The sequence below is a fragment of the Stegostoma tigrinum genome, chromosome 14 (genome assembly GCF_030684315.1).
Source record: "Stegostoma tigrinum isolate sSteTig4 chromosome 14, sSteTig4.hap1, whole genome shotgun sequence".
In the NCBI taxonomy this organism is placed as follows: Eukaryota; Metazoa; Chordata; class Chondrichthyes; order Orectolobiformes; family Stegostomatidae; genus Stegostoma; species Stegostoma tigrinum.
Window position 1 is genome coordinate 65900502 of NC_081367.1, and position 14092 is coordinate 65914593.

General features: G+C 42.7%; 1 protein-coding gene across 4 annotated transcripts in view; it reads right to left on the reverse strand.

Annotated features, from left to right (window-relative positions):
* The window catches only part of LOC125457561 (mediator of RNA polymerase II transcription subunit 12-like protein), a 568603-nt gene that overhangs the window by 81448 nt on the left and 473063 nt on the right, over positions 1–14092 (reverse strand). For all 4 annotated transcript variants that reach the window (XM_048541933.2, XM_048541934.2, XM_048541932.2 and 1 more), the window contains exons 28-32: positions 12291–12479; positions 10629–10703; positions 9158–9348; positions 7260–7421; positions 4073–4184 (exon numbers count right to left, since the gene is read on the reverse strand). In XM_048541933.2, coding sequence (XP_048397890.2) covers positions 4073–4184; positions 7260–7421; positions 9158–9348; positions 10629–10703; positions 12291–12479 — 729 coding nt within the window. The remainder of the gene's footprint in view (positions 1–4072; positions 4185–7259; positions 7422–9157; positions 9349–10628; positions 10704–12290; positions 12480–14092) is intronic.

The following is a 14092-nucleotide window of genomic DNA, read 5'->3' on the forward strand; positions in this document are numbered from 1 at the left end:
CATCCAGCCAACTGAGCTTTCTGATGAAGGGTCTAGGCCCAAAACGTCAGCTTTTGTGCTCCTAAGATGCTGCTTGGCCTGCTGTGTTCATCCAGCTCTACGCTTTGTTAGCCAGTCAACTGAATTCTGTCCTGGTGGTTACAGTAAAACAGTCACCTGTGAATGCTTTAATAAAGCACGATCGTAAAGTACAGTCGCCAACCTTTCTGTAATACTCTTAACAAGATGCTGCATTTTTATCCTTCGTTCAGATTTGAACGTCGCTGGCAAAGTCATATGTTTCCCATTCCTACTGATGAGCTATTGATTCCTAGGATGAGCTACTGAACTGATTTCTTGAAACTGCAGTAGTCCATGTGGTGCAGGCATTCCTACACTGTTGTTAAGAAGGGGATTCCAGGTGTTTGATGCAACTACAGTGATATTTCAAACTTGGGGCTGGGGAGAAATCATGCAGCTGATGCAGAGTCCTTCTCAGTGGTACAAATCCCAGGTTTGGAAGCAGGCACAGGTCCCAGGGTTGGAAGGTGCTGACGAAAGAGTCAAATGGGTTGCTGCCGTGCTTCTCACAGATGGCACACACGGTTTCCCATCTTGTGTCAGTGATGGATGGAGTGAATGTTGAAGGTGGTGGATGGGGTGCTGATCAAGCAGACTACATTGTCCTGGATTCTGCACAGCTTTGTGAGTGTCAGAGAAACCAGTCGCGAACGGTGGTGGAACGTTAAAATAACAACAAGAGCTGGAGGCCCCACAAATATCCCCTTCCTCGCCATGGTGGCAGGGTAGGGTGGAGTGTGAGGGAATCCCAGGATATCAGTGCAAAAGACAAGCATTTGCAACTATTGTCAACCTGAATCATCAGATAAAAGATCATTCTAAGCATGCTCCTGAGGCTTCCAGCATCATCAATGAAATCTTCAGTCAACTTGATTCACTCTAGATAATAAAAAGAAATGGCTGAAAGCATTGGATATGGCAAAAGGTATGGGGCCTAACAACATCCTGGAAATACTGTTTCAGCCTGAGTCCATCCTGACAATTCTCTGAAAGCAATCTAGACTTTTAACAATCGCAGCATCTTGGTTATAGATCCAGCTCCGCATCCTCTCACAAATATTGTTCTTTTTGGGATAACAAGGTGTGGAGCTGGATGTACACAGCAGCCAAGCAGCATCAGAGGAGCAGGAAAGCTGACATTTCGGGCCTAGACCCTTCTTCTCCTGATGCTGCTTGGCCTGCTGTGTTCATCCAGCTCTACACCTTGTTATCTCAGACTCTCCAACATCTGCAGTTCCTACTATCTCCGAAACAACTGTTCTTTTTGACTCGTCTAAATATTCCCTGACTGCTGAAACAACTCAGTCCCAACACTCACTTTTTCATAATCTATTTCTCATCTCACTTATTCAAGGAGGCAACGGCCTAGTTATATTGTTGCTGGACAATCCAGACAATGTTGTGGGGATCTGGGTTCAAATCCTGCCATGGCAGAATATCAGATTTAAATGCTTCCTCCTTGGCTTCAAACCCCTCTCAGCCTATCCCTCTCCTTTCCCTCCACAGCCTCTTCTTCTACAACAGACCACGCATGAATACCTCTTGACTCATTTCAAATTCATGTCCATTCCCCATTCACCCCTCTCATCAGTAGTCATGCTCTCAAGATGCATTGATCCTTTCTTTTTTAAAAAAAAGGACATTCCTTAAATCTCTTAATCTCCCTCTCTACTTCCTATGATAGAGCACAATCTTTTGACCAGTCCTTTGTTCAAAGGTCATAATATGTGTTTTTGTTCGGTATCCAATTTTTCTCATATCTCTTTGAAGTGCGTGGGAGTCGTTTTCTATACCCAAAGCACCTTTACATCAAAACATTTATCAATTCTGGTGGTTTTAAAAGACTCTCCAGTTAAATAGCAAGTAGATGTTGGGAGGTATGATATGTTTGATGTTGACAATTTGAAACAGGAATAGAACTTTTTGTTTTATTCATGCACGGGATCACTGGCTGACCAGTATTTATTATCACATTGCTGTGGTGGAAAACAGTTGGCAGTTTACATAGCATCTGTGTAGAGTTTCAGGTCCCGTAACCCTTCCTCAGAATGCGTTTCTGAGGAAGGGCCACTGAGCCCAAAACAATAACTCTGATGTTTGCTTCACGGATGTTGCCAGACCTGCTGAACTTTTCCAGCAACCTCTGTTTTTGTTCCTGATTTACAGCATCTTTTGGCTTTTATTAGGGACAGAGCTAGTGCTTCAGGCCTGTGACCCTATTCACATGGCTTTGAGATCAGATGTTACCTAACCTACTGAGTTTTTCAGTTTCTATATTTAAATTAGAATATTAGATAGGTGTAATGCGTTAGTTACTTTTAACCAACACTCCAGCACCGTGGCTCAATGTGCACTAAATGGACCACAGGTATTCAAGAAGACAGCTCACTATCACTTTTTTTTTTAAGGGCAATTAGGGCCAGGAAATAAATGCTGGCCCAGCCAACGACACTGACATCCCCTAAATTAACTTTAAACAAAATGACACAATTTGGGGAATGTAAGATTTGTATCCAGACTTCTTGGCCCAGAGGTAGGGATATTATCAATCTGTCAGAAGAGCTCCTGCATGTGCCACAACGATACCACCCGAAGGTTGTAGCAACAGCCTCTCATATTCCGCTTGGGAACCCTGCAGCCCGATGGTATCAATGTGGACTTCACAAGCTTCAAAATCTCCCCTTACCCCACTGCATCCCAAAACCAGCCCAGCTCATCCCCCACTCCGTAACCTGTCCTTCCTCCCACCTCAAGCCCCAGAGCCATCTCCTTCCTACTAACCTCATCCCGCACCCTTGACCTGTCCGTTCTTTCTGGACTGACCTATCACCTCCTTACCTCTCCACCTACACTCACCTTTACTGGCTCCATCCCTGCCTCTTTGGCCTGTTTGTCTCCTCTCCACCTACCTTTTCCTTTATCCATCTTCTATCCACCTCCCACTCTCTCCCTATTTATTTCAGAACCCCCTTCCCCTCCCCCATTTCTGATGGGGGGTCTAGGCCCAAAACGTCAGCCTTCCTGCTCCTATGATGCTGCTTGGCCTGCTGTGTTCATCCAGCTCCACACATTGTTATCTCGGAAACTCCAGCAGCTGCAGTTCCTACTATCCCTTAAAACCTTGCTGCCTTTCATGTGTCTATTTTTGTGAGAAAAAAATCGACCTGCTCAGATAAGTTCTGACACGTGTCAGCTGCAGGTCGGACTTGAGCCACAAAAACCTAAAAGTACCATTTCAATTCAAATTCAGGTCATTCCATGAGGTAGCCTATTAAAGCCACTAATACATGGCACCAACAGCTTCATACTTTAATAAAACTGTTTGGCCATGTTATAACACATCTCCTTGGAAGGTGGGACTTGAACCTTCCGGTCCAGAGTTTGGGGCAGTGGAAACCCTGCTTCTGCTTGCAATCACAGGAACTCCTCAGCTTGCACCTCACTACAGGCATTTCCTAATTAAGCTGTTGTCACAAACCTCTACAGCAGGTGGGACTTGAACCCAAGTCTCGTGGTTCAGAGGCAAGCACAATACCACTGCACCATGAGTCCTTCCCTTTAAAGGGCTTCATCCCCAGATTCTCTCAGACCACCAGGCTTATAGTCAACTGCCACAGAGGCTGACTAGACTTGCTGTAGCATGGTCTAGATTAACAATAAAAACTGCATGTTCAATTTTTAAAAATGGTCAAATTCCAACGATTTCCTCCTTCTATAAGCAACTTGCTATAATGCATCTTGCATCAGCAACCTGATAGGCACTCTGCTTTGAGTTTAAGGTGTTTGCAACTCAATGATCAAATCAAAAGTCAATTCGACAAGGTGTCGCATTAAAACAGATTTCCATCCATGAACTGTCAAGACTATTTTCGCCAACAACAACCATGCTGTACTAAAATATGCATAATGCTGGTTCTCTTTTCTCAAAGCAGGCAATCACCCGGAATGTTGACTTCTCCGTCTCCAGAAACTGCCTGGCTTGCTGTTCCTCTCCAGCCTCCCGTTTGCCTACCTGGTTGATCTGGTTTTGTAAGGAGGTCAGCAGGCCTTCTCTCTGCTCATCCTGTCCTTTTAAGCAGGTCAGGACCAATGACAGGAATGGCTGTTGACTCAACAGTGACATGCTGTGGAAGTGGAAACAACAGAAAGAGGTTTATCATGTTACAAAGATAGCTGGAAAGAGAGATTTGTTGCTGAATACTTTGATAGCTCCTTCAGTACACATTGTTGTGATCACTTGAATTTTGGCATTCTTGCATTTGTCCTGGTGAGAGTAAAGCAAACAGCTTCAGTAACTTGCCTCTCTTTTTATTAATATTCAAGAACTGTAACACTGATGGACAGCAGGATATGGGCGGAAACCAACCTGAACCTTGTCAGCAATTTGAATACAATTTCCCTACCCGTCATACGAAGACTCAGCAAAATGAAACACCAGTGCTGAGAAACATGCATCTTTCCCAACCCACAGATCAGTTCACATTGGGATGATTCTCTGACACACGAGCGCACCCAGAAGCGATGGCCATTTGTTTGGTAGGCACAGGCAACCATTAAGACAAGTAGCCACCCTTGCAGAATTGAACAGCAACTTTACTAGTTTTCCCAATGGTACACAGACACCCCCTCCCTCCGCCAACAGCCCAGCAATACAGAGCAGAAAGTCCATGGTACAACACCCGTGAAGCCTTTTATAAGCCAGGCAGCAGTAAATTAGACTGATCAGGTCTCCATGAGGAAGAGCTGATAACGCAGTCAGTCCATGAAGACTGAGGCCTCCGTTAACATAGCTCTATCTGCCGCTGAAGGCTCCCGCATGGTGTTACCAGAGTTTTTGTTTCTGCACCATACCCCCAACACCATGAGTGAGCCTGCTGGTCCTATGAGTTGTGCTAAACCTAATTATTGGGACTGTTGGGGGTGGCTTCATCATCAGCTACCTCCAGGAAGCTTATGTCTGCATTCTTGTCACAGCCGATTCCAGGATCACAATCTGGGTTTAAGACCATGTCAGATCCATGAGCTAGATAGGAAAATTCAGCTTGCCCTGACTCACAAAAGGAAGTAAACTGAAACTTCAACAGAACGCTAAGTAGCTATTTTCGATGTTCAGGGATGGTAATGCCTTAGTGCAGCGTCCCATGTGCGGAACTGTCATTCATTCCGAAATTAAAGCACTACAAACAATCAAGAGCTGATTCAGAAATAGGGCAGGGCAGTGGATTACAACATGAACAGCAAAAGACAAGTGGTGTTATTTATAAAACAATGAGCCATTTCCTGTGTGTTGCTAACCTACATCATCATCACTATGAAGAAATTCTCAACATCCAGAAGCAATTTAAAAGCAATTTCATTTTCTGAAGAAGGGTCTAGGCCCGAAACGTCAGCTTTCCTGCTTCTCTGATGCTGCCTGGCCTGGTCTGTTCATCCAGCTCCACACCTTGTTATCTCTAGCAATTTAAAAGATTTGTTTTCATTTTTGTTTTTGTAAAACAATTTTTTTGAAAGGGTTGATATGACAATTAGTGAGGTGGTAAGTTTGGAGGAGGATGGTCTTAGGTTCAAGAATTATATAGACAGGCTGGTCAAATGGGCAAATCAGGGGAAAATGGAGAGAGTGCAGAGGAGATTTACCAGGATGTTGCCTAGCCTGGAGAGTTTGGACAGACTGGGGTTGTCTTCCATGGAGCAGAGAAGGCTAAGGGAGGGGTCATGATTGAGATGCACAGATAAGGTATACAGGAAGGAACTTTTCCCATTGATGACGAGATCAATGACTGGGCACAAGTTTAAGGTAACGGGCAGGAGATTTAGAAGGGAATATGAGGAAAAGTTTTTTTTTCATTAAGAGGGTGGTATGAATCTAGAACTCACTGCTGAAATGATGGTAGAGGCAGAAATATTTTAGTAGTTAGATGTACACTCATGTGCCAAGGTGTGCAAGGGCTACGAGTGAGAAAACAGGATCAGAACAGTTAGGAGCAAAAACAAAAGTTGCTGGGAAAGCTCAGCAGGTCTGGCAGCATCTGTGGAGGAGAAAACAGATAACGTTTCAGGTCCAGTGGCCCTTCCGCAGAACCAGTTCTGTGGAAGGATCACCGGACCCAAAATGTTAACTCTGTTTTCTCCTCCACAGACGTGTCAGACCTGCTGAGCTTTCCCAGCAACTTTTGTTTTTGCTCCTGATTTACAGCATCTGCAGTGCTTTTGGTTTTTATTCAGAATAGTTAGGGTTTTGTTTTTGACTGGCAGACTCAATGGGCTGAAGGTCCTTTCTCTGTGCTGTTCTATGACTCTATATAGCCTGGCCCCCACATTTCAGCAGATGTAGATCTCACTTCTCTAATCTTGTTCCCTTAAGCCACTATTGTCTTGGACTCAAACTGTGGGAACTCTCTCACTGATATGGTGAACACCGTATTTACCCTTCATTAAATTTGTTTAAGCAGTCTTAGAACATTCAAACAAAACTAAATAAATTCGTGATTTATTCTGCTTTGTTTACCTATCCTATGATACAAGTGAGAATTGCCAGAAGCACTATCTCCCTGTCTCTTGCATCTGGCTGCTTACTGGAGCTATTTCAACAAGGGATAAAGATTTTGTCAATGCTTTTAAAATGTTTCCTGGTCACAATGACCACTCTCCACAGTGGAACTTGGGCTGACACCCAGTTAAGCAGCTGAAACTTTGTGTCAATGCTCTTCTGTGGTCACTAATGGAGTCTGAGGAATAACGTAGACGATCTTTGTGTTTTCTACTAAAACTGAACAATTTTATTATAAACATCGTATATCTGGGGAGGCAATGGTATTATCACTGGACTGTTAATCCGGAGACTCCGGCCATCCAGGGTTGAATCCCACCATCACAGATGGAGGAATCTGAATTTTTAAAAAAAATCTGGAATTAAGAGTTTAATGATGACGGTGACTCCATTGTCGATTGTCGGAATACCCCATCTGGCTCACTAATGTCCTTTAGGGAAGGAAACTGCTGTCCTTAAGTGGTCTGGCCCACATGTGACTGCAGACACACAGCAATGTGACTGACTCTTAGCTGTCCTCTGGGCTATAAATGCTGCCCGGCCACCCATATCCCGTGAACAAACAAAGAAAGAAAAAGTTGCCACAAGAAGAATAACTTACCCTCTGCTCTGGTTATTTTCATTTCATTCTTTATGATAATGGTCTCACCTTTTCTGCTTCTGCCTGTCTCTTTCCTTTTTAGACGATGACCCCAAGTGTTGACCTTTCTCGAGCTCCTCTCCTGCTGCCTTAAGTACTCGGCCCTGGACGGATGTGGGCAGTTTTGCGATCAACGGTGCCACTAGCCAGACTCCTTTCCTCTCTGAACAGCTGAATAAAAGCCACACACACACACACACACACGTGCACACACATACGCACAGAGACACACACACACAGATGCACGCACGCATGCACAGGCACACACAAGTGCACACACATGCACACAGAGACACACGCACACACACACACACGCACACAGAGAAAACCATCAAATGGCCATTGGAGCACTTCCAGGCAATGATCTTGTTTATTACAAACCTATTTAAACGTCACTCAAGTCACCCAAACAGTCTATTTTAACTCTTTGAGAATTGTGGCCTTTGGGTGACAAAGTGTCCAACTGGAAAGTGACAGTTTATTCTGTACCAGAGGCTAGTAGAAAATGATTGATGGGGCTGGGGAAGCATGTAGGAAGAAAGAAATTGAAACAAACAGAAGCATTCTGCAAATACATGCCAGGTTTTCCAGCATCTAAAAAGAGGTAGCATTCACAACAGAATGAAGGTGCATTATCAATCCAAATTTAACCTGACTTTTCACTTTATAGTTGCTGAGCAACTTGCTGCACATACTTAACACGTTCAATGGCGCCCAAACGTTGTGATATTATCCACTTTTCATTGTACCTAGGCACAGTGATAATATTAACTGCACTAAATCTAATACAACAGCTTCAGTTAAGACAAATTTCAAAATGCATCATCTTTATTCCAACTGTTCCAAAGCAACCAGAGACCTCAACGAGTGGGAATAGCAGACCCCAAAATTAAGTTTGCAAATTAACCTCAAAGTTGCGTCTGGCAATGCTTTGCCGCTTCACAGTGGTTTTCTGGGCACTGTGGAAAATTGTGCTGAATTCTATACCAGAGCAGGCTCGCTACAGTCAGATTTGAAGAAAGGTCCAGACCTGAAACGTCAGCTTTCCTGCTCCACTGATGCTGCTTGGCCTGCTGGTTCCACACCTTGTTATCTTAGAGTAATGATAGCTACTTTTACATTGCAGTTCACCGGACTGAGCTGTTTCAAGGCATCTGCATTTATATCAGCGACTTGACAAATACCCAATGGTTTCATGAAGGTTACTTAGTAGCTGGTTTACAATTATATAAAATATTCACAGGGCACACCTGCCACAGAATGGTTCAATACTTTACATAATTATTCACTACCTGAGTCAAGCCCTTGGGGACCCATCAATGTTATGATCTAAATGTAAATGCCTTGAAACAGTTCTGTCTGATGACCTGCAACGTAAAAGCGACTATTATTACTAAAGATTTCATTGCAGGTTTCTCTTAACTAAAGCTGTTGCATTGTGACATGAAGCGAAAGCTTAGATACATGCATCAAGTTGATCAGCATCAATAAGGCATTGGCTGAGACTGAAAATCCTGGTCAGGGTGAACATCCAGCACTGCTTCAAAACAAACAGCAAGAGTTTACATAGAAATGTAGGGAATAGGAACAAGAGTAAGCCATTTGGCCCTTTGAGCCTTCTCTGCCTTTCAGTATTCTTGTCAGTGCTCATCCAACTCAGTTCCTGCTTTCTCTCCATACCTTTTGATCCCTAAGAATTCTGCATTGAAAGCCAGCAATCCAGCCAACTGAGCTAACTGATTCCTGTGAAAAATCTCTAACTCTCTGTTATTATCATAGTTATACCTAGTTTTGTCTTGCTATGTCACCATTTCTAACAGACTAATCATCAGGTTCTCAAAATCTATCAGTAGCCTTCTATCATTCCATTATCTACCAGGCGCTGTGCAGACAAAGCTTTGCCTTACCTTAGGAACGTCTTTTTGCCATTCTGCCTTGGGTTACTACTTCCATTGTTGCAGTTATTGTTCGGGTTAAACAGCCCAATTCCAGCTGCCACAACACTGCTGTTCAGCTCAGCAGATTGTTGGAAGACCTCAATGGTGGCCTTAGCGATATTCTCCAACAATGAATTCATCTCAGCAACTGATGCTGGGCCCTGGCAGAAAGATCTTCAGTCAAAAGCGAAACACACAATTGGAAGCACAAACCTTAGAAACAATATGGATCACAACTGTGACCCTAATAGATTGTACATTTCAGCTTTATGTCAATATGCAATGGATGGCTTTTGTGGGGAATAAAATGTTCCATATTTCCAAAGCCTGGCACAGCCAAATGTATTTAACTGTGCAAATAAACCCAAAGCTTATTTAAGATAACAAGGTGTAGAGCTGGATGAACACAGCAGGCCAAGTAGCATCAGAGGAGCAGGAAGGCTGATGTTTCGGGTCTGGACCCTTTTCAGAAAAAGAAGGGTCCAGACCCGAAACATTAGCCTTCCTGCTCTTTTGATGCCGCTTGGCCTGCTGTGTTCATCCAGCTCTACACCTTGTTATCTCGGAGTCTCCAGCATCAGCAGTTCCTACTATCTCAACTCTTATTTATTCCCCTTTCTCCCATCAGAAACTACCAGTAGCCAGCATATTTATATGTTACTTTGCAAAGACAAAAAAAAATTAACAATTTCAAATACTCCTAATAACTATACAGTCCATTATGATCTACAATATATTAAAAAATGCTGCACGTTTCATGTCAATATGAGTTACTTGCTGACATGTTCTAGCTACAGGTATTTCTGCCATAACACACGCTTCATTAACATAGATTGGCTGTAACGTGATTGATAAATAGTGGATGATGTTTGGATAATGCAAACTTTCTGCTGTACAGATATAGCGATTTTCTGTAGCAATTTCCCTATAACGCCATTTTCTACGTTGATTTTCTATAGCGCGGGGTCACACAAGAACGCAAGTAACTTGTTATAGGAAAAATATCTGTACTTGTTTCTAGTCTGTGCTGCATCTGTTACGCGTAACCCTTTTTGTGAGAGTGGTCCACATTTGTACCTGTCATTGGGGGCTGAAGACTCCTACCTTCTGCTAACTGAACCTACTCATTGCCACAGCCATGTAGTGAGGACAGAATACTGCAGCCTAGTCTTCAATCACTTCAAAGCGTATATTTATGGAGCCAACATTGCATACAATTCAACAAGTCCCTTTTAGACATGTTAGCTAAAATTAATATCCAACTGATATACAATTATACTCCCTTGTCCTAGACTCTCCCAACAGAGCAAGCTTTTCTTTGTCCCCTGATGAAACCTTTAAAACACTAAGTGTCAATCAAACAACAAGGCATGATTTATTTGCTCACCAGTACGGGGCAAATGTGGTGCAATAAATGTCACAGTCTGTGCTTTATACTCACAGGTTCCTTCATGCATTGTTTGATCATGAGCTGGAGCTCTAACCATGACTGTCTCAGAGTCCACTGGTCCAAATTCTAAAAACCAAGCAAAAGCAGGGGATCAAAGCAAATCCATCATTCATCTCTTCATTCGGTTAAGGTGTTACACATGTTTACACTACCCTCGAACATTGCGGAAACTGAAACTTGCTAACCACGCTAGGTCATGTAATCCAACTCAGGGCTGCCAAACTTTAGTTTTCGTTTATACTGAGCTAATCATTCTCATGGGGTCGTAACCAGCTCCAATGATCCTTCCATGATAAGCGGGAGTGTTAAATCATTGAGGAAACTTTGCAACAAATTGTGTTTTGTTCAGATGTGATTGCTTCTGTAAAATATTTGTCCCAACAGGTTTACAATATCAAGGACATACTGTTTTATGGCCCTGGCAGACTATATGAATCTTGGAATAACATAACCCGTTCTGGTTTTGTTGGCAAAAATAATGTTTAATTTTCCCAAGTATGTACATTAAAAATATGCAATATAATTATCTGGAATAATTCCAGATATAACAACCTCATTTTGAAGAACTTTGTTTGTTTAGCACCTTAGCAAAACACCCAAAAAAGGTGAAGAAGCACATTACATAAAACAAAATTGTTCGATGAGTGCTTGACAGGCAGACACAGCGTTTCCACAAGCAAACATTAATGAACATCTGATGCACTGGTCGAGGGAAAAATATTAACCCTGAATGGAGAATTATCTGCTTTTTGAACTGCCCAACAAATTAGATTGATATTCTACATCATATCCTATAGGAAAACCAGCGGCATTCCTCTCCTTCAGTCTAAGTTGCATGGACCCAGGTCAACCAAATCAACCAAAATTGCATTTTATTTATATCCTCATCATTTTCTTTGATGAGACTATAGCAAATGACTCATAGCGTCATAGATCTGTACAGCATGGAAACAGACCCTTTGGTCCAGCTTATCCATGCTGACCAGATACCCTAAATTAATCTAGTCCCATTTGCCAGCATTTGGCCCATATCCCTCTAAACCCTGGATACCAAAGTGTGGAGCTGGATGAACACAGCAGGCCAAGCAGCATCATAGGAGCACAAAAGCTGACGTTTCGTGCCGAGACCCTTCAACGTCAGCTTTTGTGCTCCTAAGATGCTGCTTGGCCTGCTGTGTTCATCCAGCTCCATACTTTGTTACCTTGGATTCTCCAGCATCTGCAGCTCCCATTATCCCTTTAAACGCTTCCTATTCATATACCCATCCAGATGACTTTTAAATGCTCTCACTGTATCAGCCTCCGCCACTTCTTCTGGCATCACATCTGTACACACACCACCCACTGCGTTAAAAAAGTTGCCCTTAGGTCCCTTTTAAATCTTTCCCCTCTCACCTTAAACCTATGCCCCTCTGCTGTTGGACCCACCCCGCCCCAAACCTCAGGGAAAAGACTTTGCCTATTTGCCCTATCCATGCCCCTCTATACATTGATTTAGCACAGTCTTAATGTCTAATTTGCAGAATTATTAAATGCACAATTCTATTTTTCCCTTAATGTCCATTTATGTTGCACATTGTGATCTGAACAAGTTCATTAAAAATAAAGGTAAACCCAGAGGTAAGCTACATACAACATCTTCACTCCTAATACCTGAAGGATGTGCTTGATGTGCTGACGCTGAGGATTGTCTCCTTCCACACATTCTTTAAGGCCATGTGGATAACAGATAAGCTGCAGAAGTTGCCGTGCCTGTTTGTTTGAGAGTACTGGGTCGAGTATTAGATCCTTATCTGTACATAGTCTCTCAGGCTCCTTTAAGCAATGTTCCCCCACCCACTCCTGCCAAGAATGAAGTGGAAAGCAAAATGTCATTTTGAAACACAAATTACACTGACTGGAAAAGAATGAGAACACAAGTCAAACACATGTCCTCCATTATACAGGAAAACAAATCAGCTCCTTTTGATATATATATTTATGCACATCTTTCACTGTGATCCGCAGTATCACAGCATTTCCTTGTTGCATAGTCACGTGCTTGCACATTTGCAACACTAAATTCTGATTAATACTATATATTACACTTAGAGATGGTGCCTTTCACTAGTAAAATAGCCCAAGACACTCATGGAGCCACTATCAGATAAAATTTGACATCCAAGGAGATATTAGCACAGTGATATCAGCTTATCCAAAGAGTCATCTTCAAATATCATCTTCAAAAGGAGAAGTGAGGGACTGAAAGGGAATTCTAGACAGAGACTAATGGCTATGGCCAGTAACAGTTTAAAGAATGGAGTTGGTGGCTCAAACAGACTAGGAATGGAAGATTGTAGACTTGTAAGAGGTTTGCAGTGATGGAGGAGATTACACAACGAACATGGTTGATATGATGGAGTGGTTTGAATACCACAGCGAGAATCTTACATTTGAGGTATTGCTGCACTAGACAGCTACCGACTCTGTTTAGTTTAATCATGATTTTGATCTTATGACCAATTTCTTTACGTGCATTTCCTGGAAGTGATCAGAATGGTTCTGCAAATTCCTGCTGCCGTGGTTAATCTCCTACAAAGACCACAGGAAAACTAAATTATGCAAGTTAGCTCTTCGTTAATTTAAACAACCTCAGAGACATCTCGTCCTAGACTGACTAAACAGAGCTTTAACTTGTACTCTGCCCAGTTCTGTTTCATTTCTATCCAATTCATACACAAAATCATCAACCTTGACATACCTAAAGATCATGAATTCAAACACTGTTTATATTTCATTCTTGAATATCCTTGGCCTTTCCCTTATGCTGCCTACTGGAATCTGTGGGCATTCTCTGTTCTGCTTTCAAGGCTGAGACCTTAGGGTGTACAAGGCTCCTCTCTCGCCAATTCTGCTGATATGAACACCTACTGTGATCAAGGGCCATTCTTAACACAACATGCCTAAAAGCATGAGCTTGTCTTCCCTCTGTTGGAACCGCTTTTTATAAAATCGTATTTAATTTCCAGGATTTTACTACTTTCCCAAAGTGACCACTCTTTAAGTGAGGACTTTGAAGAGTAAATTGCAGGAGGATATTTAACCAAAGAGATCTCATTGCCAATCCAATCTATTCCTCCTCCAAGCCACTCCCTTTGGGCACGTTCCAGCAGGGATTGATAGTGATGCCATGGTGCGTAAGCAAGCTGTTCTCCAGCGCTAGGGATAGAGATGGTAGAGGCTTCAACCTTTCTTCCATGGCATGGCTGATCAGAAAGTCTCTCCCCTTCTTACTACTTACTCCTAGTCTATGTTAGAGGGATTTAAAAATTGATAAGCCTATCAACAATTGTCATAAAAGCCTATCTGCTTTACTGAATCCTTTGAGCGCTGGGGACAGATCTGTCATTCTTCCTCGGTCTGGTTGACACTGTCTCCACAGGCCCAAAGCAATGTGGTTGACTCATAATTTGCAT